Consider the following 25,512-nt stretch of genomic DNA (forward strand, 5'->3'; position numbering starts at 1 on the left):
CTTGGCCATTTTGTAGAGGTTAGAGTCTGACTGATTCACTGAGTCTGTGGACAGGTGTCTTTCATACAGGTGACCATTGCCGACAGCTGTCTGTCATGCAGGTAACGAGTTGATTTGGAGCATCTACCTGGTCTGTAGGGGCCAGATCTTTTACTGGTTGGTGGGGGATCAAATACTTATTTCCCTCTGCAGAATGCAAATAAATTCATATACTTTCCACAATGTGATTTTACGGATTTAATTTGTGATGTGCTATCTCTCACTGTTACCAATAACCTACCCTTCAATTATGGGCTGCTCATGTCTTTGTCAGTGGGCAAACTTACAAAATCAGCAAGGGATCAAATACTTATTTCCACCACTGTATAGGAATCCTTTCAGTCCAGAGAGCATAGCCAATCGTTTTCCTGAACCATGGAGAGAAGGGTGCTCAGGGAAAGCATCCTGAACTTTTTTTTGACCAAGAATTTGTTCAGGGCCTTTAAGTCTAGGATGAGACAAAATCCCCCCTGTTTTCTTGGGCACAAGAAAATACCTGGAATAGAATCTCTTCCTTTATTCCCATGGTGACAAGGGTTTGAACATCTTGGCCTGCAGAAGGGCGGAGATTTCCTCTACATGTACCTGCTTGTGCTGAGAGCCGAGTGCTGATGCTCTTGGTGGGAAATTTGGTGGTCTTTGATGCCAATGCAGGGTGTAACCTAGACAGACTATTTGAAGAACCCATTGGTCACAGGTTACAAGGGGCCACCTGTGATGGCAAAAACTCTGTCTTCTGCCTACTGGTAGGCCAGCTGGGATGGTTACTTTGAGGACGGCTATGCTCTCTTGGAGCCAGTCAAAAGCTCACACCTTGCTTTGACTGGGGTGCTGGCTGGGGCTTCTGTGAACAGGGTTGATGAGGCCAAGAGTGCTGGGCAGAGCAGGAAGGCGGCAAGAATCTATGCCTTTGAGAGTAGTGGGTTCGCCATCTAGGCCCACTCAAGAACCTCCGTGAGGAAGAGGGTGCAGCTGGATGATGCTGAGACAGAGTTTGGATGGTGTCCGCATTTTTCTTTATGAGGTTGGTAACCTCTTCCACCTTATCTCCAAATAAGTTGTCACCTTGGCAAGGAACATCTACCAACCTCTGCTGCACCACTGTTTCCAGGTCAGAGACATGCAGCCATGAGAGTCTGGGCATCCATAAACCCACGGCAGAGAATCTGGGCATCCATAAACCCACAGCAGAGAGTCTGGACAATATGTCAACAAAGAGTCACAGGTGTCCCAGCTAAATACGTCTGGCACAGCTCTGAGGCCTGCTCCTGTGGGAGAGTATCCGCAAGACTTAGTGTACTGTGTACTAAAGATTGAAAGTAGAGGGCTTGTGTAGAGTTGGTAGGACTGGTTGTGGGTAATGCGCATTGAGGCCTGAAAAGTTTTCCTCCCAAGTGAGTCTAGTATCCTGGCCTCCCAACCTCAGGCATAAGTCTTGGAACTCCTAGCTCATTTAAGAGCAGATTCAACTACCAGAGAATGATGTGGCAGTTGAGCCCTATCGAATCCAGGAGCCTTTTGGATACAGTACTGTGTGTCCACCTTCTTAGGTGCAGCCTGCACTGAGAGAACAGATTCACAGTTCTTTATCAGTGAATCCTTAAGGATAGATTCAGTGCAGGACAGTCAACATCTCCGCTCTGGGCTCTTCCTCTGTTTCTAACTTAAATGGGATGGCATAAGCCATCTCCCTGATAAAACAGGTGGAGATTAGGTGGAGATTTACATCTCCATTAGGTGGAGATTTACATCTCTCTTGAGATGGTGAGGGGTCAGAAGGTATCCCATAAGATTCCTCCTCCGAGAAGTAATGTGGGTTCTCCTATGAATCCCATGAGCGGTCCCATTCGGACTCTTCGCCATAGTCAGGTGCCTGCCTGTGGATCTATGTCCATGCCCTGAAAAGTGTTGAGGTACAGCCCTATTCTCTGACTGGAAGCTAACTCCCCCCGATGTCAAAAGCGGTACTGTATGCATCAAGGTCAATATCGACACCCTGAGTGGTGCCAGCATCAAGGATCTCTGTACCAGCATGGAAGAAGGCTCAGGAGGAATCTTGGCTGGGTTTGCAGTTGGCACAAGAGCCCTTGATACCTGAGTGGGTTGCAACTGCAGCATCTGTGACAGATCCTCCCTGAGCATGGCTCAGAACTGCTCATTGAATGGAGGCATTGGCAAAGGCAGGGGAACCACAAGAGAGGCAGCCTGAGAAGGTGTTGATATTGGACCGGTAGTGGGGACCTGGCACCTCTTCCAAGAAGGGAGTGCTCCTCCCAGTTCCAGCGCTTTTCGGGTACTGGCGATGCCGATGCCCTGGAGCTCCCAGGCCATCAGCATCGTCAGTACCAATGCTTATGCTTCTTGGGCTACCCCCGATGCACAGCATCAGTGTCCTTTGGTGCCAACAAGAATGACATTAAACCTGTATGTGCCCTCAGTGTCGGGGGCAATGCTGACTGGTCCTGGGGGCCTAATCTCAGCGCCTGATGTTGAGGGAGGTGGAGACCTTGATGCCAGTGCACTCCCAGTGGATGCTGAAGCCTTCGCAGTCTTTGAGGTCCATGCTTCCAGTGTCGATGTTGATGTATTGGCCTTCAAGGAGCCATGCAGCTTCTCCTGTTGAACCTGCCGCATGCTCTGTGTCCTCAGCTGCATTTGCAAACAGAGAGAACAAGACTTAGGCTCATAGTCAGGTTGAAGGCACCTGATGCTCTGGTTGTGCGGGTCTGTCATGGAAATCACCCGATTACACTGGGTGCACCTCTTGAAGCTACTGGGGGTCTTCTTGGATATTGAGAAAAGCATTGTGGCCAAATTAAATTCAATTTTGAACCAGAAAAACAGGCAGGGTTCAAACTGAGGTCAGGGCTCCGGACTAAAGGGAAATATGCGAAAAATAAAAGGAACATTAAGGGCTGAAAAAGAAATTAAAAGGGTAACTAACTGAAAGAAAAAATGTTATCCAAGATGACCTGAAAACCCACATGGGAAGGCATAAGAGAAAAAGTACGCACTTAAGGACACGAAAACGCATCCTCCCTGCTCCATGGAAAAACGAAGACAGAGGGACCCGTGCTCACGTGGGAAGCTGCTAGGAAGTTCTGTGTTAATATAGCTAGTGAGCATCTGCACTGGACTCCATCAGATGACATCACCCAGCTATAAGAATATGAAGGCCTGCTTGTTCTCGGAGAATCTAGGCAACTTATGACAGAGTGTAAGGGTCCTCAGCCGATTAAGTGTTGAATGGAATAGATTGGTATGAGTTTATAAAAGCAGCTTTTGATGGTATGACAAATTTGGGCTTGAAAGTTCACTGTTTCAGCTAATATAATGCCTAAGATCTTAAGGCATAAATAAAAGATAATATGCATCTCTATCAAGGAGACAGGGGCAGAAGGGCCCTTTCGTCCTATTATAAAGTCCATGTGACTTATCAGAGTTTAGTCTGAGTTTAGAGCATTGGAGTCAGTTTCTTGTTGGGGGAGGCTATGAGGCATATTTTCAAAGCACTTTGGGAGGCTATGTTCCATAGGTTTCCATGGAACTTTGGGAGGCTAAGTGCTTTGAAAATAAGCCTCTATGTTTTGCAGATTGTCACAGTCTAAACTAGTCAGGATTTGGATGTTGTTGACATAACCAAAAATGGTGTGAGGTCTAGAGACAAAATTAGAGTGAGCAGGGGAGACATGAAATGTTAAACAAAGTTAGGGAGCATATGGAGCCTTGAGGGACTCTGCTATGTAAAGAATAAGGACATGAATGGCTATTCTGCCATTGAACAGTATTGGTTCTATCCGTGTGATATGAACAGAACCAATTAAGCACCATGTCAGTAAGGCCTTGTGTCGCGTGCCCGCCCATGCGGGACGCGCTCTCGAGGTCCTTTGCATACCTCCCGGCTTCTTCCCCGGGAGCGCGGGGTTTGTGAGTCCTTTAAGGCAAAATCACCCTCCAGGTAGAGAGGAGACAAAACTGGACCGGAACTCCGGACTGGAGTTCTACACCGGAACACTCGGAACTGGAACGCACCGGACAGGTGCGCACTGGAGTGGGGCCCGCTGGACCGGACACACTGGAGTGGCCCCACTGGACAGGAACATACAGGAGTGAAACCCGCTGGACTGGAACACACTGGAACGGAACTGGAACATCCTGGACCTAGGCTTCACCTACACTTGACTGCCTCCCCCTCGGGTTGAGCCCTCAGGTTCTGGCAGCCGGTAGGACTTACAGGAACAACAGGAAGGAAGGTCCAGGGGTGCCCCCTGGCACCTAGGCGAAGGCAAGGCAGAGAAAGTCCGTGTTCCGGCAGCAGGCAGATTCCAAGCAATGGTCAGGACAAGGAACAAGACTACGGCTGGAGCCTCAGTATCAAGGAGAACTGGCAACAGGTAGAACAAGGGCAGAAGCTCCAGAAGCAAAAGAAACACACACGGAAACCCAGCAGGCTAAACACAAGAAGACATAGTCAACTGTACAAGCTAGTAGGAAAGCTATACCCAGGCAACCAGTCATACACAGGTACATACACAGAGCAAAACTCAGGAGACTAGAACAGCTATAAACCAGCTAACAACAAAGCTGTGCCCAAGCTAACAAGTCATGCACTGGAAACATACACAGAACAAACTCAGGAGACTTAGTAAAGCTATACACCAGCTAACATCAAAGCTGTGCCCAAGCTAACAAGTCATACACTGGAAACATGCACAGAGCAAACTCAGGGGACTTAGTAAAGCTATACACCAGCTAACCACAAAGCTGTGCCCAAGCTAACAAGTCATACACAGGAAACAAACACAGAGAACTAGCAGAGCTAGGCACAGGCTACAAACCAGACGGAGCTAAGCTGGCTAATCTAACACTAGAAACAAACACAGAGAGCTAGCAGAGCTAGGCACAGGCTACAAACCAGACGGAGCTAAGCTGGCTAATCTAACACTAGGAACAAACACAGAGCAAACTCAGAGAACTAGGAAAGCTGAACGCAAGCTAACAAACAGACGGTGCCTAAGCTGGCTAGTCTAACACTAGGAGCAAACACAGAGAACTAGCACTAACTAATCATGCACTGGAAACAAACACAAAGAACCTAACTAACCATGCACTGGAAACAAACACAGAGAACTAGCAGAGCTAGGCACAGGCTACAAACACAGAAGGGCTGGAAACCCACAAGCAATAAACACCGAAGGGCTGAAAACCCACAGAAGGGTAGGAGACCCACAGAACAAATAACAAGGAAAGCAAAACGGTGCTAACAGCACACTAACCTCGGGACCTAAGGCACTGCGGAGGGAATGGCAATGCAAAGGCCAGGACTGTAGTCTTCAGGTGACTAATAAAGCCCATCCAGACCAGAGCCACAGGTGCAGCAATCGCCTTGCAACCAAACAGAGGCTTGACACTCAGAGCAGGCATCCCATAGAAAGTAACAGCGGGAGCCATCTTGGATACTGGCAGAGACGAAGAGGCGGCAGCCATCTTGGAAGAGGCAAAGCCCACACAGGTGAGATTCAGTAGGGCAATCAGCACACAGAGCCAGAGAGAAACTAAGACAGAGACAGACACAGAGACCAGCAGAAGCCAGCACAGCCACTGACTCCCTGAAACAGGGTAAGTATGAGGGTGGTCACGGCCATAGTCGTGACAGTACCTCCCCCTCAAGACCCCCCTCCCGGTCCCCACAGGGGATTCAGGTGTCCAAGGGTAAGTGTGGTGAAACCTCCTGATGGGCTTCAACACACCAACATGAATCACTGGACTGGCAGTAGCAAGCACAACTGGAACTTGAAAAGAGGAGTGGCCCTTGAAACCAGGAAGTCTTTTTGGGCAACCACTATGCCGGCTTAGAGTCTGAGATGCAGCATCTTGGCTGGAACTGGAACTCGGAGCAGGCTCAGCATCTTGTTTGGAACTGGAACTTGGAGCAGGCTCAGCATCTTGGCTGGAACTGGAACTTAGAGCAGGTGTAGCATCTTGGCTGGAACTGGAACTCGGAGCAGGCTCAGCATCTTGGCTGGAACTGGAACTCGGAGCAGGCTCAGCATCTTGGCTGGAACTGGAACTTGGAGCAGGCTCAGCATCTTGGCTGGAACTGGAACTTGGAGCAGGTGTAGCATCTTGGCTGGAACTGGAACTCGGAGCAGGCTCAGCATCTTGGCTGGAACTGGAACTTGGAGCAGATTCAGCTGCAAGGCTGGGCGCCCCCCTCTGGCCGGACTGGGACGTCTCTCTAACATTAGCTTCAGGCAGCGTCTGCCGAGCAGGGTTCAAGAGGAGACGGCCCTGGGATCCCCAGAGCATGCTAGCAGGCTGAAATGCAGAAAATGGGTTTCTCCGGGCCCCAAGCCGTTGAACACATCTTCTCTCAGCTATTGCTTCGGACTGAACAGGAGCTGAACCGGGACTGGGACCCGGACTTGAATCAGAGTCTTGACTGGAGCGGGAACTCTGGACAGGAGCTGAACCGGGACTGGGACCCGGACTACAATCAGAGTCTTGACTGGAGCGGGAACTCTGGACAGGCGCTGAACCGGGACCGGGACCCGGACTGGTATCAGAAGCTTGACTGGCAGGGCCCCTCAAACTGGACTCAGGAGCTTGGCTGGGAGCGCCCCGCGAACTGGACTTTAACTGAGGCTTGACAGAACACACCCTTTGGACAGGGATCGGAGGCTCGAGCGGAAGCGCCACTCGAACTGGCCTTCGGAGCTTGATTGGAGGTACCCTCCAGACTGGAAGCGGAGGTGCCACCTGAACCACCCTGTGGACTGGCACCGGAGGCTTGATTAGAAGCCCCCCTCGCACTGGACTCAGTGGCTGGACTGGACGGGTCACTTGGACAAGAACTGGAGACTTGACCCGGAGTGCCACTTGCATAGGCCTTGGAGACTCCATCGAAGGCTTCCCTCGGACTGGACTCGGCGACTTCAAAGGGCGTGCCACTTGAACGAGGACTGGAGGCTCGACCTGGAGCGCCACTTGTATAGGAATCTGAGGCTCCGTCAGAAGCATCCCTCGGACTGGGCTCAGGGGTTTCAAAGGGCTTGCCACTTGAAGGAGGACGGGAGGCTCGGTCAGCTGTGCCACTCGAACAGGAATCGGAGGTTCAATTTGCAGCGTCCCTCGGACTGGACTCAGAGGCTTGACTGGGAGCGCTACCTGAACTGGAATCGGAGGCTCAGTATGAAGCACCCCTGGACTGGATTCAGGGACCTAGGTGTCGGCCCTTCTTGGACTGGAATCAGAGGCTTGGTACGCCGTCTCACTTGGCCGGACCTCATGGACCTGCATAGAACCGTCCCTCGGGCTGAACTCAGAAGCTTAGCTGGCGGCTTCACTCGAACAGGATTCGAAGGCTCTGCTTGAAACCCTCCTCGGACTGGACTCAGCGCTGGTGGACTGTAATCCTGAATAGGAACTAACCCGCTATGGTACCGCAGGCTGCTCTGCTGAGGGGGCCTGAGCGGAGGAATTCCCCGGCGTCTTCTTTCGGCCTCAGCCTCCGGAGTATCCCGCAGAGCTGGCTCCTCCAGAAGTCTGAGGCGGTAATCCCAGAGCGAGATAGCAGGATTCATGTCAGAAACTGGGCTATGGCGGACCAGACGCCACCAGAGACGCTTTCTTTCAGCTGCTGCTTCCGGAGTATCCTTCAGGGCAGGATCAGACAAAAGTATTTCCCGGTAATCATGGAGCGTCAAAACAGGGTTCAGAGAAAAAATTGGGTTGTAGAAATCCACACCATAATCAGGAACTGCACTGGTGCTGGGCCCTGGATTGTCCACAGGGAACGAAGCTGTGGACAGGTAGCCAACCTGGACGGCTGATCTTGCCGGACTCATGGCCTTTGCATTCTGTCGCGTGCCCGCCCATGCGGGACGCGCTCTCGAGGTCCTTTGCATACCTCCCGGCTTCTTCCCCGGGAGCGCGGGGTTTGTGAGTCCTTTAAGGCAAAATCACCCTCCAGGTAGAGAGGAGACAAAACTGGACCGGAACTCCGGACTGGAGTTCTACACCGGAACACTCGGAACTGGAACGCACCGGACAGGTGCGCACTGGAGTGGGGCCCGCTGGACCGGACACACTGGAGTGGCCCCACTGGACAGGAACATACAGGAGTGAAACCCGCTGGACTGGAACACACTGGAACGGAACTGGAACATCCTGGACCTAGGCTTCACCTACACTTGACTGCCTCCCCCTCGGGTTGAGCCCTCAGGTTCTGGCAGCCGGTAGGACTTACAGGAACAACAGGAAGGAAGGTCCAGGGGTGCCCCCTGGCACCTAGGCGAAGGCAAGGCAGAGAAAGTCCGTGTTCCGGCAGCAGGCAGATTCCAAGCAATGGTCAGGACAAGGAACAAGACTACGGCTGGAGCCTCAGTATCAAGGAGAACTGGCAACAGGTAGAACAAGGGCAGAAGCTCCAGAAGCAAAAGAAACACACACGGAAACCCAGCAGGCTAAACACAAGAAGACATAGTCAACTGTACAAGCTAGTAGGAAAGCTATACCCAGGCAACCAGTCATACACAGGTACATACACAGAGCAAAACTCAGGAGACTAGAACAGCTATAAACCAGCTAACAACAAAGCTGTGCCCAAGCTAACAAGTCATGCACTGGAAACATACACAGAACAAACTCAGGAGACTTAGTAAAGCTATACACCAGCTAACATCAAAGCTGTGCCCAAGCTAACAAGTCATACACTGGAAACATGCACAGAGCAAACTCAGGGGACTTAGTAAAGCTATACACCAGCTAACCACAAAGCTGTGCCCAAGCTAACAAGTCATACACAGGAAACAAACACAGAGAACTAGCAGAGCTAGGCACAGGCTACAAACCAGACGGAGCTAAGCTGGCTAATCTAACACTAGGAACAAACACAGAGAGCTAGCAGAGCTAGGCACAGGCTACAAACCAGACGGAGCTAAGCTGGCTAATCTAACACTAGGAACAAACACAGAGCAAACTCAGAGAACTAGGAAAGCTGAACGCAAGCTAACAAACAGACGGTGCCTAAGCTGGCTAGTCTAACACTAGGAGCAAACACAGAGAACTAGCACTAACTAATCATGCACTGGAAACAAACACAAAGAACCTAACTAACCATGCACTGGAAACAAACACAGAGAACTAGCAGAGCTAGGCACAGGCTACAAACACAGAAGGGCTGGAAACCCACAAGCAATAAACACCGAAGGGCTGAAAACCCACAGAAGGGTAGGAGACCCACAGAACAAATAACAAGGAAAGCAAAACGGTGCTAACAGCACACTAACCTCGGGACCTAAGGCACTGCGGAGGGAATGGCAATGCAAAGGCCAGGACTGTAGTCTTCAGGTGACTAATAAAGCCCATCCAGACCAGAGCCACAGGTGCAGCAATCGCCTTGCAACCAAACAGAGGCTTGACACTCAGAGCAGGCATCCCATAGAAAGTAACAGCGGGAGCCATCTTGGATACTGGCAGAGACGAAGAGGCGGCAGCCATCTTGGAAGAGGCAAAGCCCACACAGGTGAGATTCAGTAGGGCAATCAGCACACAGAGCCAGAGAGAAACTAAGACAGAGACAGACACAGAGACCAGCAGAAGCCAGCACAGCCACTGACTCCCTGAAACAGGGTAAGTATGAGGGTGGTCACGGCCATAGTCGTGACACCTTGGTCACTTTAAGGCTAGAATCAGGTATCACAGGTTGAGGAGGTCCCATTTACAGCTGTCAAATTTGTGAGGAAACACTGGGGTGGGGCTATGACCACGCAGAAATATTGGATCCTGTGCTAAAGTGGATATACATTGGATTTAATGGCTGAATTAAGTATTGTATCTGCAGTGTTTTGAAATTTAATCTAAAGTTAAGTGACTTTGGGGGTCTTTTACTAAGGCGCGCTAGCATTTTTATCGCACGCTAAAAATAGGCGCATGCTAAACTCTAGAGATTCAGAATACATTGGCATCTCTAGAGTTTAGCGCATGCTAAAAACGTTAGCTCGCCTTAGTAAAAGACCCCCTTTGTTTTTCCTGTGAACAGGTTAAGTTTTGGGTTTGGATTTTCTAGCTACATATGAATATTGATAGTAAAAAGACTAGTATTGCAATTTTATAAGAATGGTAGCGTCGTAGCACCCGTTTTTTTGTAACGGTAGTTTTTATCTCAAAGTTCAGAAGTTGTTTTCTGCTGTTGCTTTTTTTGAAGCTCCATTAGAAACCAATAATTGTAGCCACCTGGGAAGGGTCATTTATGTAGACCTTCTGTAACAGTTGAGTTTTTGTTTATTTAAATTTGTGGTTTTTTGCTACTTAGTTTTCTTCCTTCAATGTTATGAACAAAATTATTTTTTGAGACCTACCTAGATATGTGCAATGATTAAAGCTCATGAGAGCGGTTCCCTGTTGGGATTAAAGAGAATCTTTTGGGATTTATGATTTTCCCTCTATTATAGCTTCTAATAATTTTTTGTGACATTTTTACAGTACATTTGATTCATGAGTTATTTACACAGTGGATTTTTGAGGTAGAAGTTCTTCAGTTGAGGTAAGAATTCAGACAATGTAAGAGGAAATGGAGGAAGCCTGGTAATACTGATGAGGATTTAGAAAGTTATAAAATACGATTGCAAGTGTACCTGTGGCTTTGTGATAAAGGGAGAAGTAATTTCTATGGAAATTGGATAAGGAATGCATTGAATAAACCTAGAGAAGTATTTTATTTGGTAAAAGTTTTGACTGATGTTTATGAGGGTCCAGATGCGTTGGCTGAACCAAATGCAGTGGAATATATGGGTTTATTTTTAAAAAATGGAGGTTTTGAGAACGTGCACTACCAACAAAATAACAATGGTATGAGAACACCCTCTCAGCAGACATCACTCATTGTTTTTGATGCTGCTGGTGGCGGAAAACGATTGCTATTAGCAGTGGAAGGCCCTTTGTAAATTTACATGAAATCATTAGTCTGGGACTAAAACTTGAAATTCTTCATCCATGGAACCATTTTCCAAGCAGGAAACTTTAGTAAAAAAAGATCACAGCTGGCATCATTGGCCAAGCAGAGGAACAGAGCTTCTGATGACGTTGTCAGCCTGGTTATTCAGGCACATTCAGAGCAATTATGTAACAATCAAAATCTTTCCCCCGACAGTTGCTCTCTCCTCAATTCCTTTCCTCTGGACCAGTGGTTCTCCTAAACCTGGTCCTGGAGGCAGTCCAGCCAGTCAGGTTTTCAGGATACCCACAATGAACATTCATTAGAGAGATCTGCAAGCACTACCTGCTCTGCATGCAAACCTCTCTCATGAATATTCATTGTGGGTATTCAGGACCAGGTTTGGGAACCACTGCTCTAGACACTCTTTTCCAAATAAATACATGCTCTCTCCCAACCCCCATTCCAAACAGTTTCAACCTCCACCTAGCTCTCCTACCAGTCAGTCTCTCACCAATCTGTCGAAGCCAGCTTTCCTCTAAATTTGTTACTTACCCCCCCCCCCCCCCCCAACAAAAAAAACAACAAAAAAACAAAATCTCTTCCAGAAGCTTGCTGCTGGCCCTACCTCCACAACAGCTGTTTCATTTTCTTACAGTGTCATTCAGCACCTGTACTCTTGAGTTCTTCTAGTTTGGCACGAATAGCTGGGCATTGTGCACCTCAGTTTCACTGAGAGTGGTACAGTGCCAAAAGAAAACAAATAGTAGTTCGACAGTTGAGGAAGAGCCTAAGGGCTGCATTTAGGGTTAAATGGTAGTCACAGATGGCTCCCAGGCCTTATAATGAAAAACATCAAATAAAATTTGACAGACTTTCCTCTTTTTTATATCTATTTCCCCCCTTACACATGCATCAAAATATTTGGCAATGCTTTAATACAGCTACAATACTAAAATAAATATTTTCTTAAGTCTCTGCTTACATAGTACTTGCTTGTATTGTTACGCTGTCCCAGCAAACCTCATTTTCAGGAAGCTTTGGTCTTCGTTTGAAGGAACGGGCAGCTTGTAATGCCTCTTGAGGAGATGCTGCATCTCCACCACCTCCACGCCAATTTAGAATCATACACCTGCCAGTTTCACTGCCCAGAACAAGATCCACTGAGGTAATCTGAAAAAGCCGGGATGAAGTGTGTAAATTTCTATGCTCATACACCAAAAAACTGGTACTCACAATCTGTTCTTTGTGAGCCAAAAAATATGCACACTTCTAAAACCTAGAATAAACTAACCTCTATTTTCTTTCCTACATCCTCAGTTTTAGCAACAAATTTAAATGTGAATTTTCTAGTTTTTCCAGGAACCAGGCACACTGTTCCCTGTGAGGATTGCTCCAGAATATCACCTGACTGATAGGCTTCCTCCACGATGCAGAACTGATTGTATTCCTGCAAAGGATACACAAAATACAAATTATATTTGTACAATTTTATTATATCTTTTTAAAGCGCATAAAGAAATAGGTAAAAAATGTCAGTATATTAGTTACTTGAAAAAAATCAGCAATACAATATGCCAATAACAGCATGACAATATCTATGAAAATCAGATCTTAAAATTAGATAATTTTCTGCTATATACTGTTGCTAAACAACTGAATAGGATGTATTGGAAAAAAACTGATTGTCATCAACCATCACCCATCTCTCTAAATAAAGGGGAAAAAAAACAATTTTCAAATGAAATCCATGAGTGTCCAAACAACGTTTTTTTGCTGCCAACTTAACAGCTGGAGGGATGAACTTCCAGCAATTCGTGCTGCAATGACCTTACTAATCTTGACAGAACATAGTCACGAGATAGACCAGCTTGCTATCTTTGGACAGATGAACAAAGGCACCTGATGCTCATAAATACAATTTTTTTTTTCAACCACCAGTTTTGCAATTGTGTTTTGCAGAAGTTGCAGACATTTAAGTCAGACTGATGGGAAACCCTGTGATGAGTTGCTGTAGTCTAATCTTTCCACAATTAAACAGAATAGTCATCAGATCCTCATTTTCAAGGCATGGCCTTAAATGATGAATATGTATGAAGCTAATTATTTGTTATTGCACTATTAGCAAGGCAACTAACCAAATGGCCAAGTTCATAATCACCTCTCTAGATGGAGTTCAAACCAGAGAAGCTGCAGAATAGGTCAAACTTAACCAGATTAAATCTGAGTTTATATGCTAATTCCCAGATTGGTACTTCTTGCGGAAAGGCACTAAAAGTTGGTCACTTCTGCCGCTTTTTTTCTTCTTCTTATAGTTGATGCCTGTTTGACATCATCAGCAAAGAGATGGTATTCCACATTGCATCTACTCAATCCTACATATCTGAATCAGACACCATAGTGATTAAAATAGATATTGAAAAGTAGTTTTCAATTTTTGCGTTTGTTCCAGCAGCACGTTACACAAAAAGTTTGTCAAGATATTTAAATGCTCCATCAATCAATACATTACTGAACACCAATACATTGACCCCTGAAGAAGGCTGTTCTAGCCGAAACACGGACCGTGTTGGGTCTGAATAAAGGGTTCTTTCGGAGCATCTTACCCTTGGTGTGGTTGACTGATCATTTGATACAGAGTTGGAGTTTGCGGCATATTCAACAGCGTGGAGTCAGGATTTGGCCATTACAGTGTCGAAAACAATATTTAAAGAGCATGTATTGACATTATGTAAAACTTCCATGATAACAGCACACTGGGAATTACAATATTGTTTTGTTCTGCGTATGCACATTCCGCCAAGACGGGCATTCTATATGGGCCTGTCCCCTGATGGGGCTTGTATGAAGTGTGGAGCGGAAGGAGCAACACTGGCGCATATGTTTTGGTCCTGTCCGAAAGTAGCTACCCTTTGGAAACAACTCCTTAAGCAGTCTTCACACATGTGGTCAAGCAGGATGGCATTACGACCCGCTATTACTATTTGGTCGACCTAGACTAGGCCCTCACAGAGGGCTTCCGCTTGACTCCACAACCCTTCAAACTGCTTTCATTATACATTAGATTATTTTTTTTGATTTGAGAACCTATGCTGATATAATGCTTGTTAAGTTATATTATTCTTACTATATTTTTCTTTTATTAGTTTTTCTGTACAAGTACATTATTTAGGGGCCCTTTTACTAAGGTACTCTGAAAAATGGCTGTGCTAGTGTACGCGCGTGTTTTGGGCGCGCGCAGATCCATTTTTCAGCATGCCTGTAAAAAAGGCCTTTTTAAAATTTTTGCTGAAAATGGATGTGCGGCAAAATAAAAATTGGTGCACATCCATTTTGGGTCTGACACTTTACTGCCAGCCATTGACTTAGCAGGAAGGATTTACACGGAAATCATCTATGCGCTAGAATGATTATTACCGCCCGGTTTTTGCCGCATCGGCGCGTATAGCGATCGAACGTCAAAAATGAAATTACCACAAGGGCCATGTGGTAGCTGGGCAGTAACTCAAAATTGACGTGTGCTGGGCACGCATAGGTGCCTACATAGCTAGAAAAAGGGCCCCTTAAACCTTTAGATCATTTGTTACTATTGTCAACAGCACTGCAAAAGGGCAGAAGTGAAAGGAGTTCGTTTTTGCACCTAAGTGAAGGTATTTGGAGGGAGTAAGAATGTATTTGGGGTGTTGGAAGGTAAAGGGATAGGAGCTCCTTCATTTCACATGTGGGAAGTCAGGGGGCTGAGACATCAGCAGCCACATTAGCTTGTCAGCACCCTGGGACAAATTTGATTATATTACTTGAGGTAAATTTACATAAGAATAGCCATACTGGGTCAGACCAATGGTCCATCTATCCCAGTATCCTGCTTCCAACAGTGGCCAATCCAGGTCACAAGTACCTCACAGAAACCCAAATAATAGCAACATTCCATGCTACCAATCCCAGGGCAAGCAGTGGCTTCCCCCATGTCCATCTTACTACTACTACTTAACATTTCTAGAGCGCTACTCGGGTTACGCAGCGCTGTACAGTTTAATAAAGAAGGACAGTCCCTGCTCAAAGGAGCTTACAATCTAAAGGATGAAATGTCAAGTTGGGCAGCCTAGATTTCCTGAATAGAGGTATAGTGGTTAGGTGCCGAAGGCGACATTGAAGAGGTGGGCTTTGAGCAAGGATTTGAAGATGGGCAGGGAGGGGGCATGGCGTATAGGCTCAGGGAGTTTGTTCCAAGCATGAGGTGAGGCAGAAAGGGTGGAGCCTGGAATTGGCGGTAGTGAAGGGTACTGAAAGGAGGGATTTGTCTTGAGAGCGGAGGTTACGGGTAGGAACGTAAGGGGAGATGAGGGTAGAGAGGTAGGGAGGGGCTGCTGATCGAGTGCATTTGTAGGTTAGTAGGAGAAGCTTGAACTGTATGCGGTACCTTATCGGATGCCAGTGAAGTGACTTGAGGAGAGGGGTGATATGAGTATATCGGTCCAGGCGGAAGATAAGACGTGCAGCAAAGTTCTGAATGGACTGAAGGGGGGATAGATGGCTAAGTGGGAGGCCAGTGATGAGTAGGTTGCAGTAGTCAAGGCGAGAGGTAATGAGAGAGTGGATGAGAGTTCGGGTGGTGTGCTCAGAGAGGAACGGACGAATTTTGCTAATGTTATAGAGGAAGAAGCTTAGGAAGAGGATAGGCTTAACATATCTTGAAATGTAATGCAATTTGCTTAATCCAGTTTCATATTAATGAAATGATATGTATACATTTATATGTATTTGTTTTTAAATATATATGAAATGAGAAAGCACTGACTATAACATTCTGCCAAGACAGGCATTCTATTTGGGCCTGTCCCCTGATGGGGCTTGTATGAAGTGTGGAGCAGAAGGAGCAACGCTGGCGTGTATGTTTTGGTCCTGTCCAAAAGTGGCTACCTTTTGGAAACAACTCCTTAAGCAGTCTTCAAACATGTGGTCAGCAGGAAGCATTACGACCCACTATTACTATTTGGTCGACCTAGACTAGGCCCTCACAGAGTTTGTGAAGAGAGCAACAATATGGACAAAAAAACTATACTGCTTATTCCTGCTAAGAAACTAGTTTCTGCTATGCTGCTAATTTTGTAAGAATAAACAGCTGCTAACGTGATAAGATTATTTTGTTTGTAGTTAACTTTTTGTGGTTGCCCAGGCTAGTGTTTAAGAAAATACAGATGTGTAGGTGTGGGTAGGGGCTTGGGTTCTGGCTCTGTGACCTAGCTAGCCCAGACAGGCTTGAATAAAAGAAAGAAAAATATAGAGATAAAAGCATGACAAATTCAAGCAGACACAAAATTTTCATCTTTATGTGGTTAAAACAAAGGTTACTTACCTGAAGAATTAAAGTGTAAAAAGCTCATAAAACATACTGAAGTAAAAATAAACTGAATTTAAAAAAAAATAAAAGAGACTGATCATATACCTGGATCTGGCTGGAACTTGATCTACCACCTTTTTGTGGTTATAATCAAAGTGGTTTACATATCATATACAAGTACTTAATTTGGATTAAGTTTCATGCCCCGAGTCTCAAGGAGCTGCAGAGGGAATCAAACCCAGTTCCCCTAGTTCTCAGGCCACTGCATTAACCATTATGCTACTCTTCCACATACTAACGTTAGGTGCAAGATGAAAAGTGTTATTACCTGATTATTAAAGCCAACACAAAGCTTGGAAAATCTGATTGGATGTGGACAATCAGCTTTCAGATACACACTGAATTGAACTGGAACGTCAACATGGAAGCTTGGAGAGAGAAACTTTGCCTTGCATTGCACTGAAAATAAGCACAGAATATCCTAGTTACATTTCAGTGCACAAGGATACATTAGGTATTGTTAAACCACTGCTTTCTGTAAATCTTTCTTTGCAGAAGCCTGACATTTGAAACATACAGCTCTGGCAGATCCCTGCCCTGCTGGAATGAGGTACTCTAGTGTGCTTCACAGTATTTCTTACACACTATGACCTAAAGCCAAACACTACATTAGCAAACAGCCAGGACTGTGAGTTGGTACACTAAACCTTTGTCTCTGACTCCTCTATTTTTCTACTGCCTAACCCCCGTCTCTCCAGCGCGGAAATCAAAAAACTGAGCGGGAACGGTCGCGCACGGGCGGGAAGACGGCCGCGCATGCGCGGTGGGCGTGCCCTGCATGCGGGACCTCCCGCGAGATTTTTACTCCGGTTTGAGGGGCTGCCGTGGACGTCAACCCAGTCGTGAGAACAAGCAGCCTGCTTGTCCTCGGAGAATGACGATTACCGCCCGGTTTTTGCTGCATCGGCGCGTATAGTGGTCGAACGTCAAAAATGAAATTACCACAAGGGCCATGTGGTAGCTGGGCAGTAACTCAAAACTGACGTGTGCTGGGCACGTGTAGGTGCCTACATAGCTTAGTAAAAGGGCCCCTTAAACCTTCAGATCATTTGTTACTATTGTCAACAGCACTGCAAAAGTGCAGAAGTGAAAGGAGTTCGTTTTTGCACCTAAGTGAAGGTATTTGGAGGGCGTAAGAATGTATTTGGGGTGTTGGAAGGTAAAGGGATAGGAGCTCCTTCATTTCACATGTGGGAAGTCAGGGGGCTGAGACATCAGCAGCCACATTAGCTTGTCAGCACCCTGGGACAAATTTGATTATATTACTTGAGGTAAATTTACATAAGAATAGCCATACTGGGTCAGACCAATGGTCCATCTATCCCAGTATCCTGCTTCCAACAGTGGCCAATCCAGGTCACAAGTACCTCACAGAAACCCAAATAATAGCAACATTCCATGCTACCAATCCCAGGGAAAGCAGTGGCTTCCCCCATGTCCATCTTAGGCTTAACATATCTTGAAATGTAATGCAATTTGCTTAATCCAGTTTCATATTAATAAAATGATATGTATACATTTATATGTGATACAGCTCATTAGTAATTTCATTCTAGGTGCAGTTCTGTGTTAGTGGCTGCTGGACATGAATGTCACTAGTTGGTGTTATTGAAAGTATTGTGGGTAACACTGAGTATATCCTGTTTAGCACACACAGGAGCCAACGTAAAAAGCTACAAGGGTTTGAACCACATGGCTAACGAGGAGTAGGCATGTATGCTAGCCTATAAAACAATGCAAATCCAGTCTGGTGTGGGAATCTATTCGCATGGTACCCAACGGTGCACAGCATATTAAGATAAAATAAATGGGGGGATTCAAGATGGCCCCATAGTGGCTGGTCCTACCTACAGTAGCTCTGAGCATCTCCCAGCCCATTTTGAAGATGAGCGAGAAGGAAGGTGCAAAGGTTTCCCATTACTGCTGCAGCACTGAAGCAAGCGACGTTTGACAGATTCAGCATTTTAACTGGTCCCGAGCAGACTTCTTCCCCCTTCTGTCAGTGCCAGCACATTGGCATCAGTCAGCAGCAGAGATGGGGCTTCCTTGAGCCCTGTCAAGTGGGTGGCTCCCCTGCAGACAGGTAGTAGTAGAGCTTTGGATGGTCCTGTCCCTGGCGCCTTTGTGGCTGAAGAACCAGGTGTACAGAGAAGGCACTTGTCCTCAGCACCTAGAAGCTTGGACCCTGGTCAAGAGTTGCTGCAATCTGCTGCTCGAATTTTGCCTTTACAAACTGCGTAATCTCTCCCAGGTCACAAGCTTGCTTACTTCTGCTATTTCATCGTGTTCTTTTTTTTTTAAACCAGCCGTTGTGACATTGGAGTCACTGTGGGATCTTGCATTCGACATGCACTCCTCTTTACAAACGCTGGCACTGGAAAACACTAAAGATATTAAAGTTTTGTCTGAAGCAGCCCTTTTCCGGGCACAGGCTTCTTCCCAGCAGTCCTCTGAGTTAGATTCTTTAGAGACTAAAATTCAGTCCCTGGAATCTTTGGGTTCAGCCTCAGTTAAGGATAAGAATTTTAAATATTGTCGATTGGAATACCTGGAAAATCAAATTAGGAGACAACTTGAGACTGTTCAATTTTCCCAGGTCTCTATTGATTGCTCCTGTGGATATGGTCAAGAAATATTTGACTGAGGTCTTGGGGATATCTAGTGATTCATTGCCCCCCATTACACAAGTCCAGTAAAGGCTGGGGTCCAGAAGGGGATAACGTGAAGTAATTACACAGAGAACTAAAATGATGGTATCTTTTGCCCTGCAGCTACTTTTCCTCTAGGCAATTTTCAAAGTGAACCAATCTATATACTTTCACTTGAAAACTGGTATGAAGTCTGTAGGTAAAAAATTGGCCAAGGACTTTCCAGATATGCGGGAAGTTTGAAATTCATCCTTGATATATCCAGCAGTACCATTGCTGCTTACAGACAAGCACAAGAGGAAGACAACAGGGTTTATATGCAATCCCTTGTCCCACTGAGCATACCCATACAAAGAGATGCAGCAGCAGAACAGTGATTTCCACTCCCAGTAACTCAGGCTCATTTGTATGGAAACATTTTACAAGGATAAATTTCAAAATGCCATCCATCCATATAAATGGTTACTTACATAAGTAAAGGGCTATCGGAACACTGCCCACTCTTTATGTGGGACAAATATTCCACAAAGCATGTACTGGACAGACATGTACTGGGATAGTGCTGGACAGACTTGTACGATCTGTGCCAGAGCCGGTGGTTGGGAGGCAGGGCTGGTGGTTGGGAGGTGAGGATAGTGCTGGGCAGACTTATATGGTCTGTGCCAGAGCCGGTGGTTGGGAGGCGGGGATAGTGCTGGGCAGACTTATACGGTCTGTGCCAGAGCCGGTGGTTGGGAGGCGGGGATAGTGCTGGGCCGACTTATACAGTCTGTGCCAGAGCCAGTGGTTGGCGGCGGGGCTGGTGGTTGGGAGGCGGGGATAGTGCTGGGCCGACTTATACAGTCTGTGCCAGAGCCGGTGGTTGGGAGGTGAGGATAGTGCTGGGCAGACTTATACGGTCTGTGCCCTGAAGAGCACAGGTACAAATCAAAGTAGGGTATACACAAAAAGCAGCAAATATGAGTTATCTTGTTGGGCAGACTGGATGGACCGTGCAGGTCTTTTTCTGCCGTCATCTACTATGTTACTATGTTACTTTAACTTACATTTCCCCAAGCAGGGTTAGGACAGGGGAAGGACAAACACATGCTGTTTTGCATTTTCAAAACTACACCTGTTATTTTTCAACAGTAAAGTCAATGCAATCTCTGTGGTTACTTAATCCTAGGTTTATTATGCTACTTTCTTTTTGAGAACTGGTACAACAGTACCCAGTGAGGTTGCATCAAAATACATCATTTACAAGTCTCTTCTTTTTTTTTTTTACTTTAATGGGAAAACAAACTTGAACTACTTATAAATAGGTACTCTTCCGTTAAGCATGCAGTCTTCTACAATACATAAGTAAGCTATATTGTGGGTTTTGAGCTTTAAAGCTTTTATTCCTTACCAAACGGTACAAAATCCTGCACTTCTATTGTGAAGATGTTGTTGCCTGCCAACGACACACGATCAGCCCAGAGTTTCTGTGCAGTTTTCACTACCGAAGCATCACAGCCTGGTTCCGGATCAGGACTCTCATTCTGCATGTATGCATGCACAAGGAAGCATAAGACATTAAGATACTGCAAAGCATTTTATTTCCTTAAATGTCTGCATGTATTCAAACACATTCAACTTACCATTAAGACTTTTATCAGGTTCTTTTCTATTCGAGATTTCTGATCGCCTGTCAGAGTGGATGCTTATAGAAAAATGAAGGATACTAAACTGATTTACAATGAGAACAGACCATAAACTACCTTAATTCCTTTTCTGATACAGGTTGCATGTGCTGTTAAAATGAATCCTAACAAATCTCACAAGTTAAGAATCACAATGTTATCCTCTGTGAGAAGATTAGTATCAACGGACTATGGGAGAAAAAAATTTGTGCAGGAAGAGTAATATGGATACTTTGTAGCAGCAGCAGCAGAAGATGAAAGATGGTGCCCTTGTAACAAGAGACTCAAATATAAAAAAAATATTCAGAGAAACCACAGAGCTTGAAGCCCATGAGTACACTGTACCACCAATATAGGGTTACCATTTAAAAATTTGTCTGGGGAAGGGGCACCAGCTTCAATGTACCCATAGAAAAATCTATGTGAAACATCTCTCTATATAAAACACACCTCCAACGTTCTGAAGCTTCCACAAGTCCCAAAGTTCTAAATGCATGGTGGTGAAACCAGGAATTCGCCCATGAGTGTTGGCCCCGCCCCCCGCATAAAACGTCATGACGTCGAGGGCGGACCAATGACACAACCAATCGCATCGCAAACCCGTTACTAAGCGACGGAACGTGACATAAGACACATCGCGGAACAATGAAAACCAGCAGCACACAGTTGCTAAGCAACGTCAACAGCAACGCTAAAAGGACCATATAGATCTCTGCTCTCCACACAAACAACGGACACGGAGGGCATATGAGGGAAGGGAAAAAAACAGCACATACACACACACACTCTCACTCTTAACTGGATATAATGAGCAACTGACCTGCCACTATCACAGGGACTGCTAGCACCCCTCTCTCTCTCTCTCACACATATACACACGGGACACAGAAGGGATGGAAGACAAGGAACGAATTGTTGGGTATGGAGGGGGCGGCAGGGGAGATAAGGCAATAACTGCCTCAAATGTTTGTGCTGTGCTATGTACAATTATAATGCTGTCTCTTCATTTTGACCCTACCCTTTCACACTCTCTTTCACACAGACGCACACACACACACTTACACTGTCTCTATCTCACACACACAGGCACCCACACACATATACACACTCTCTCACACAGACACACAAACACGCCTCAAATGGTTCAGCTGTCCTATGTAAAATTTCACTGCTGTCTCTTCATTTTCACCCTACCTGTGCACACTCTTCTTTCACACAGAGACACACACACACTTTCTCTGTGTCACACAGACACACATACATATACACACTCTCACTCTCTCTATAGCCTTGCTAGCGCCCGTTTCATTTGTTTACGAAACGGGCCTTTTTTTACTAGTTCTAAATAAAAGCAACATACAGACTTTTACTCCTTTTTGGCACATGGGTAAAAAAGTACCTGCCCTGTGAACTGCATGAGCACTTTTACCCTCCAATAGGGGGAAGGAAGGAGGGAGAAGGAAATTTTCAGTGAGGCTTCCCTAAAAGTAAACAATCATCCAAACAAATTTTTACAGTTTGGAATGTCTCCTGTGCTATCATCAGCATTACAAAACAGAGACATGAGCAGGCTGCTTTGTCTCCCAGTATTTTATAGGATCAGCTCTATTTACTCTGCTACAGACCCACTAGCACAACAAAACCAAGTCTGTCAATGGAAGCATGAGAGACATTTTCAAAACTAAAATTAATACAAAAAAACTGGATTAGACCACAGGAAGAGACAGGTTTGGATATTCACTTTCTAAATCTTTAAACTTTTAAATTGTTCAAAAACCTTTTTTTTTTTAAAGGGGACAGGAGACATTTACAACTTTGAGAAAACTCTATAGGTCTGGACATACTAAAGAAGCTATTCCTTAGGAAAGTCCTTTGATCCTTTTCAAAGTTGTTAACTTCTGAAGCCCCTTTTAAAATATTTAAAGAGTTAGAAATTGAATTTCATGTGTAGTTTAGGCTCGGAAGACAGTACTCCTATATACTTTTTTGACAAAGCTAAAATTAAACTACGTGATAGCTGAAGAGACTCCCCTGCGCCCTTAGTGATATGTATTTAAGCAACTGAAAAAAACTGCCTCGCCTTTAAAAATGAGATTTATGAAGACAAGAAAAACAACTTTGTTTTAAAATTTTAGTTCATGTTTACAAATGTACGGAGTCAAATTTATCCAACTTTTTTCCCTACTGGCACAGAACAGGGCAGCAGTACACTTGTGTGGTTGGTGGGGGCAAACAACCTCTATGTCTAATCCCTAAGCTCCCTAGTTTCTCCTGTTGTAAAGGGCCAAAGTTGGTAGGACCATGGCCCCAGTGGCCCAGCTCATTCCACTGTTCAGATCTATGATCTCTAAAGGCTACTCATCACTGACAAAATTAAAACAGAGACAGGATATGGTAATTTACAGCTGTTTGAAGAAGTATCACCATCAAACTCCCATTTTATATCCCCTTACCAACGCAGCTACATCACTGCATTTACAATCCTTGGCCATGGGTCACAAGCTGCAGCTCTGTCTGAAACCCAGCTATGTGGACACCTAAGTCCTGCCACCAGGTACCAAGACTGCCTCTAGAAGCTGTGAATACTGTGTCTATACCTGTACATCAAATCAGTCCCAGTTAACCTGGGGTACAGTTCTGACCCAGGAATAAAACCCAGGTCTTCAAGATAGCGGTGTGCAGAACTTTTACTGAGCCAATAGGTCAGTCCAGAGGCAAAGCAATTTTAGGAAGTGCTATTTTCTATTTAAATACCTTAATCACTGTAATTAAAAAAATAAAGCATAATCAAGTTTTGTTCTTTACTAATGTCAGCTATTTTCCTTGTTTCAAATGTCTGGGAATTACTGCATAAACAACAATAAAAAAAAAATAAAAAAAAGTTATGTCATACAATTCTTGTACTCCACTACATTCCAAGCGGATCATATAAATATAAATCCTACATAAGGTAAAATTATGTATCATACCTGATAATTTTCTTTCCATTAATCATAGCTGATCAATCCATAGACTGGTGGGTTGTGTCCATCTACCAGCAGGTGGAGATAGAGAGCAAACTTTTGCCTCCCTATATGTGGTCATGTGCTGCCGGAAACTCCTCAGTATGTCGATATCAAAGCTTCATCCGCAGGACTCAGCACTTAGAGAATTACACCCACAAAGGGACACTCTGCCCAGCTCACCACCACCGAAACGGGGGAGGGGAATTAACCCAGCTCATCCCCACACAAGTGGGGGAGGGGAATCCGTCCAGCTCATCCCCGCGGAGCGGGGGAGGGACACCACCCCGCCGATGCGGGGGGATCTGGCTTATCCTGCAACCGCAACCGCGGGAGGAGCTGACTGACCCTAACACCGCCGAAGCGGGAGGGGTACAAAGCTGCCCTCCGCACGAAGCGGGAGGGAGTGCCGGCAGAATTTAAGTCTCAATCCAGCCCCGTAAAACGGAGGGGAGAGGAATGCAGCAGCTCACTGTAACACAAACTCGTATCAACTCTTGAAGAATCCAAGTGAAAAAACTTGAACACGAAGTCCTCCTGAAGTAACTGAAGACTAAACTTGAACCTAAAATTCAACCAGAATATAAACAGTACAGATATCTGGGAGGGACTATGGATTGATCAGCTATGATTAATGGAAAGAAAATTATCAGGTATGATACATAATTTTACCTTCCATATCATCATGTTGATCAATCCATAGACTGGTGGGATGTACCGAAGCAGTACTCACCCAGGGCGGGACATTGAAATCCCTGACCTCAACACTGAAGCTCCAAACCGGGCCTCCGCCCGAGCAGCCACAGTCAAGCGGTAATGCTTGGAGAATGTATGGGCCGATGCCCAAGTTGCCGCCTTGCATATCTCTGCCAAGGAGACGGACCCGGCCTCTGCCATCGAGGCCGCCTGAGCTCTAGTGGAGTGAGCCTTCAGCTGGATAGGCGGCACCTTCCCCGCGGCCACATAAGCCGCTGCAATGGCTTCCTTGACCCATCTTGCCACTGTAGGCTTAGCAGCCTGCAGACCCTTACGAGGACCTGCAAACAGGACAAACAGATGATCCGATTTCCGGAAATCATTGGTCACTTCCAAGTATCTGATGATAACTCGTCTCACATCCAGATATTTGAGAGCAGAGAATTCCTCTGGGTAGTCCTCCCTACGAAAGGAAGGGAGACAGAGCTGCTGATTCACATGGAAGCGAGAAACAATCTTGGGCAGGAAGGAAGGCACTGTGCGAATAGTCACTCCTGCCTCAGTGAACTGCAGAAAAGGCTCTCGACATGAGAGTGCCTGGAGCTCGGAAACTCTTCTGGCTGAAGTGATAGCCACCAAAAAGACTGCTTTCAACGTCAGGTCTTTCAGAGATGCCCTCGACAAGGGTTCAAAAGGCGGCTTCTGCAAGGCTCTTAGTACCAGGTTGAGATTCCACGCAGGCACCACTGAGTGCAGAGGAGGGCGCAGGTGATTAACTCCCTTGAGAAAGCGCACCACATCTGGCTGCGAAGCCAGGGAAGCACCCTTCAGGCGGCCCCTGAAGCAAGCCAGAGCCGCTACCTTGGACTTTAAGGGAACTGAGCGACAGGCCTTTCTCCAGACCTTCTTGCAGGAACGCCAACACTGAAGAAATTGGAGCAGTGAAGGGAGAAAGTGAGCCCGCTTCACACCACGCTGCAAAGGTACGCCAAACCCTGGCGTAAGCCGTAGAAGTAGAGCGCTTCCTCGCTCTCAGCATAGTGGCGATGACCTTGTCTGAGAAACCCTTCTTTCTCAGACGCTGCCGCTCAATAGCCAGGCCGTAAGACCAAAGGGAGAGGGATCC

At 46.0% G+C, this 25,512-nt stretch overlaps 1 protein-coding gene across 1 annotated transcript in view; it reads right to left on the reverse strand.

The window, feature by feature from the left end:
• TRAPPC11 (trafficking protein particle complex 11) overlaps window positions 1–25,512 on the reverse strand; it is a 179,683-nt gene that overhangs the window by 61,367 nt on the left and 92,804 nt on the right. The window contains exons 16-20 of the mRNA XM_030191512.1: window positions 20,647–20,708; window positions 20,415–20,547; window positions 16,645–16,775; window positions 12,270–12,425; window positions 11,961–12,148 (exon numbers count right to left, since the gene is read on the reverse strand). Coding sequence (XP_030047372.1) covers window positions 11,961–12,148; window positions 12,270–12,425; window positions 16,645–16,775; window positions 20,415–20,547; window positions 20,647–20,708 — 670 coding nt within the window. The remainder of the gene's footprint in view (window positions 1–11,960; window positions 12,149–12,269; window positions 12,426–16,644; window positions 16,776–20,414; window positions 20,548–20,646; window positions 20,709–25,512) is intronic.

Source organism: Microcaecilia unicolor, chromosome 2 (genome assembly GCF_901765095.1).
Source record: "Microcaecilia unicolor chromosome 2, aMicUni1.1, whole genome shotgun sequence".
NCBI classification, from domain to species: domain Eukaryota; kingdom Metazoa; phylum Chordata; class Amphibia; order Gymnophiona; family Siphonopidae; genus Microcaecilia; species Microcaecilia unicolor.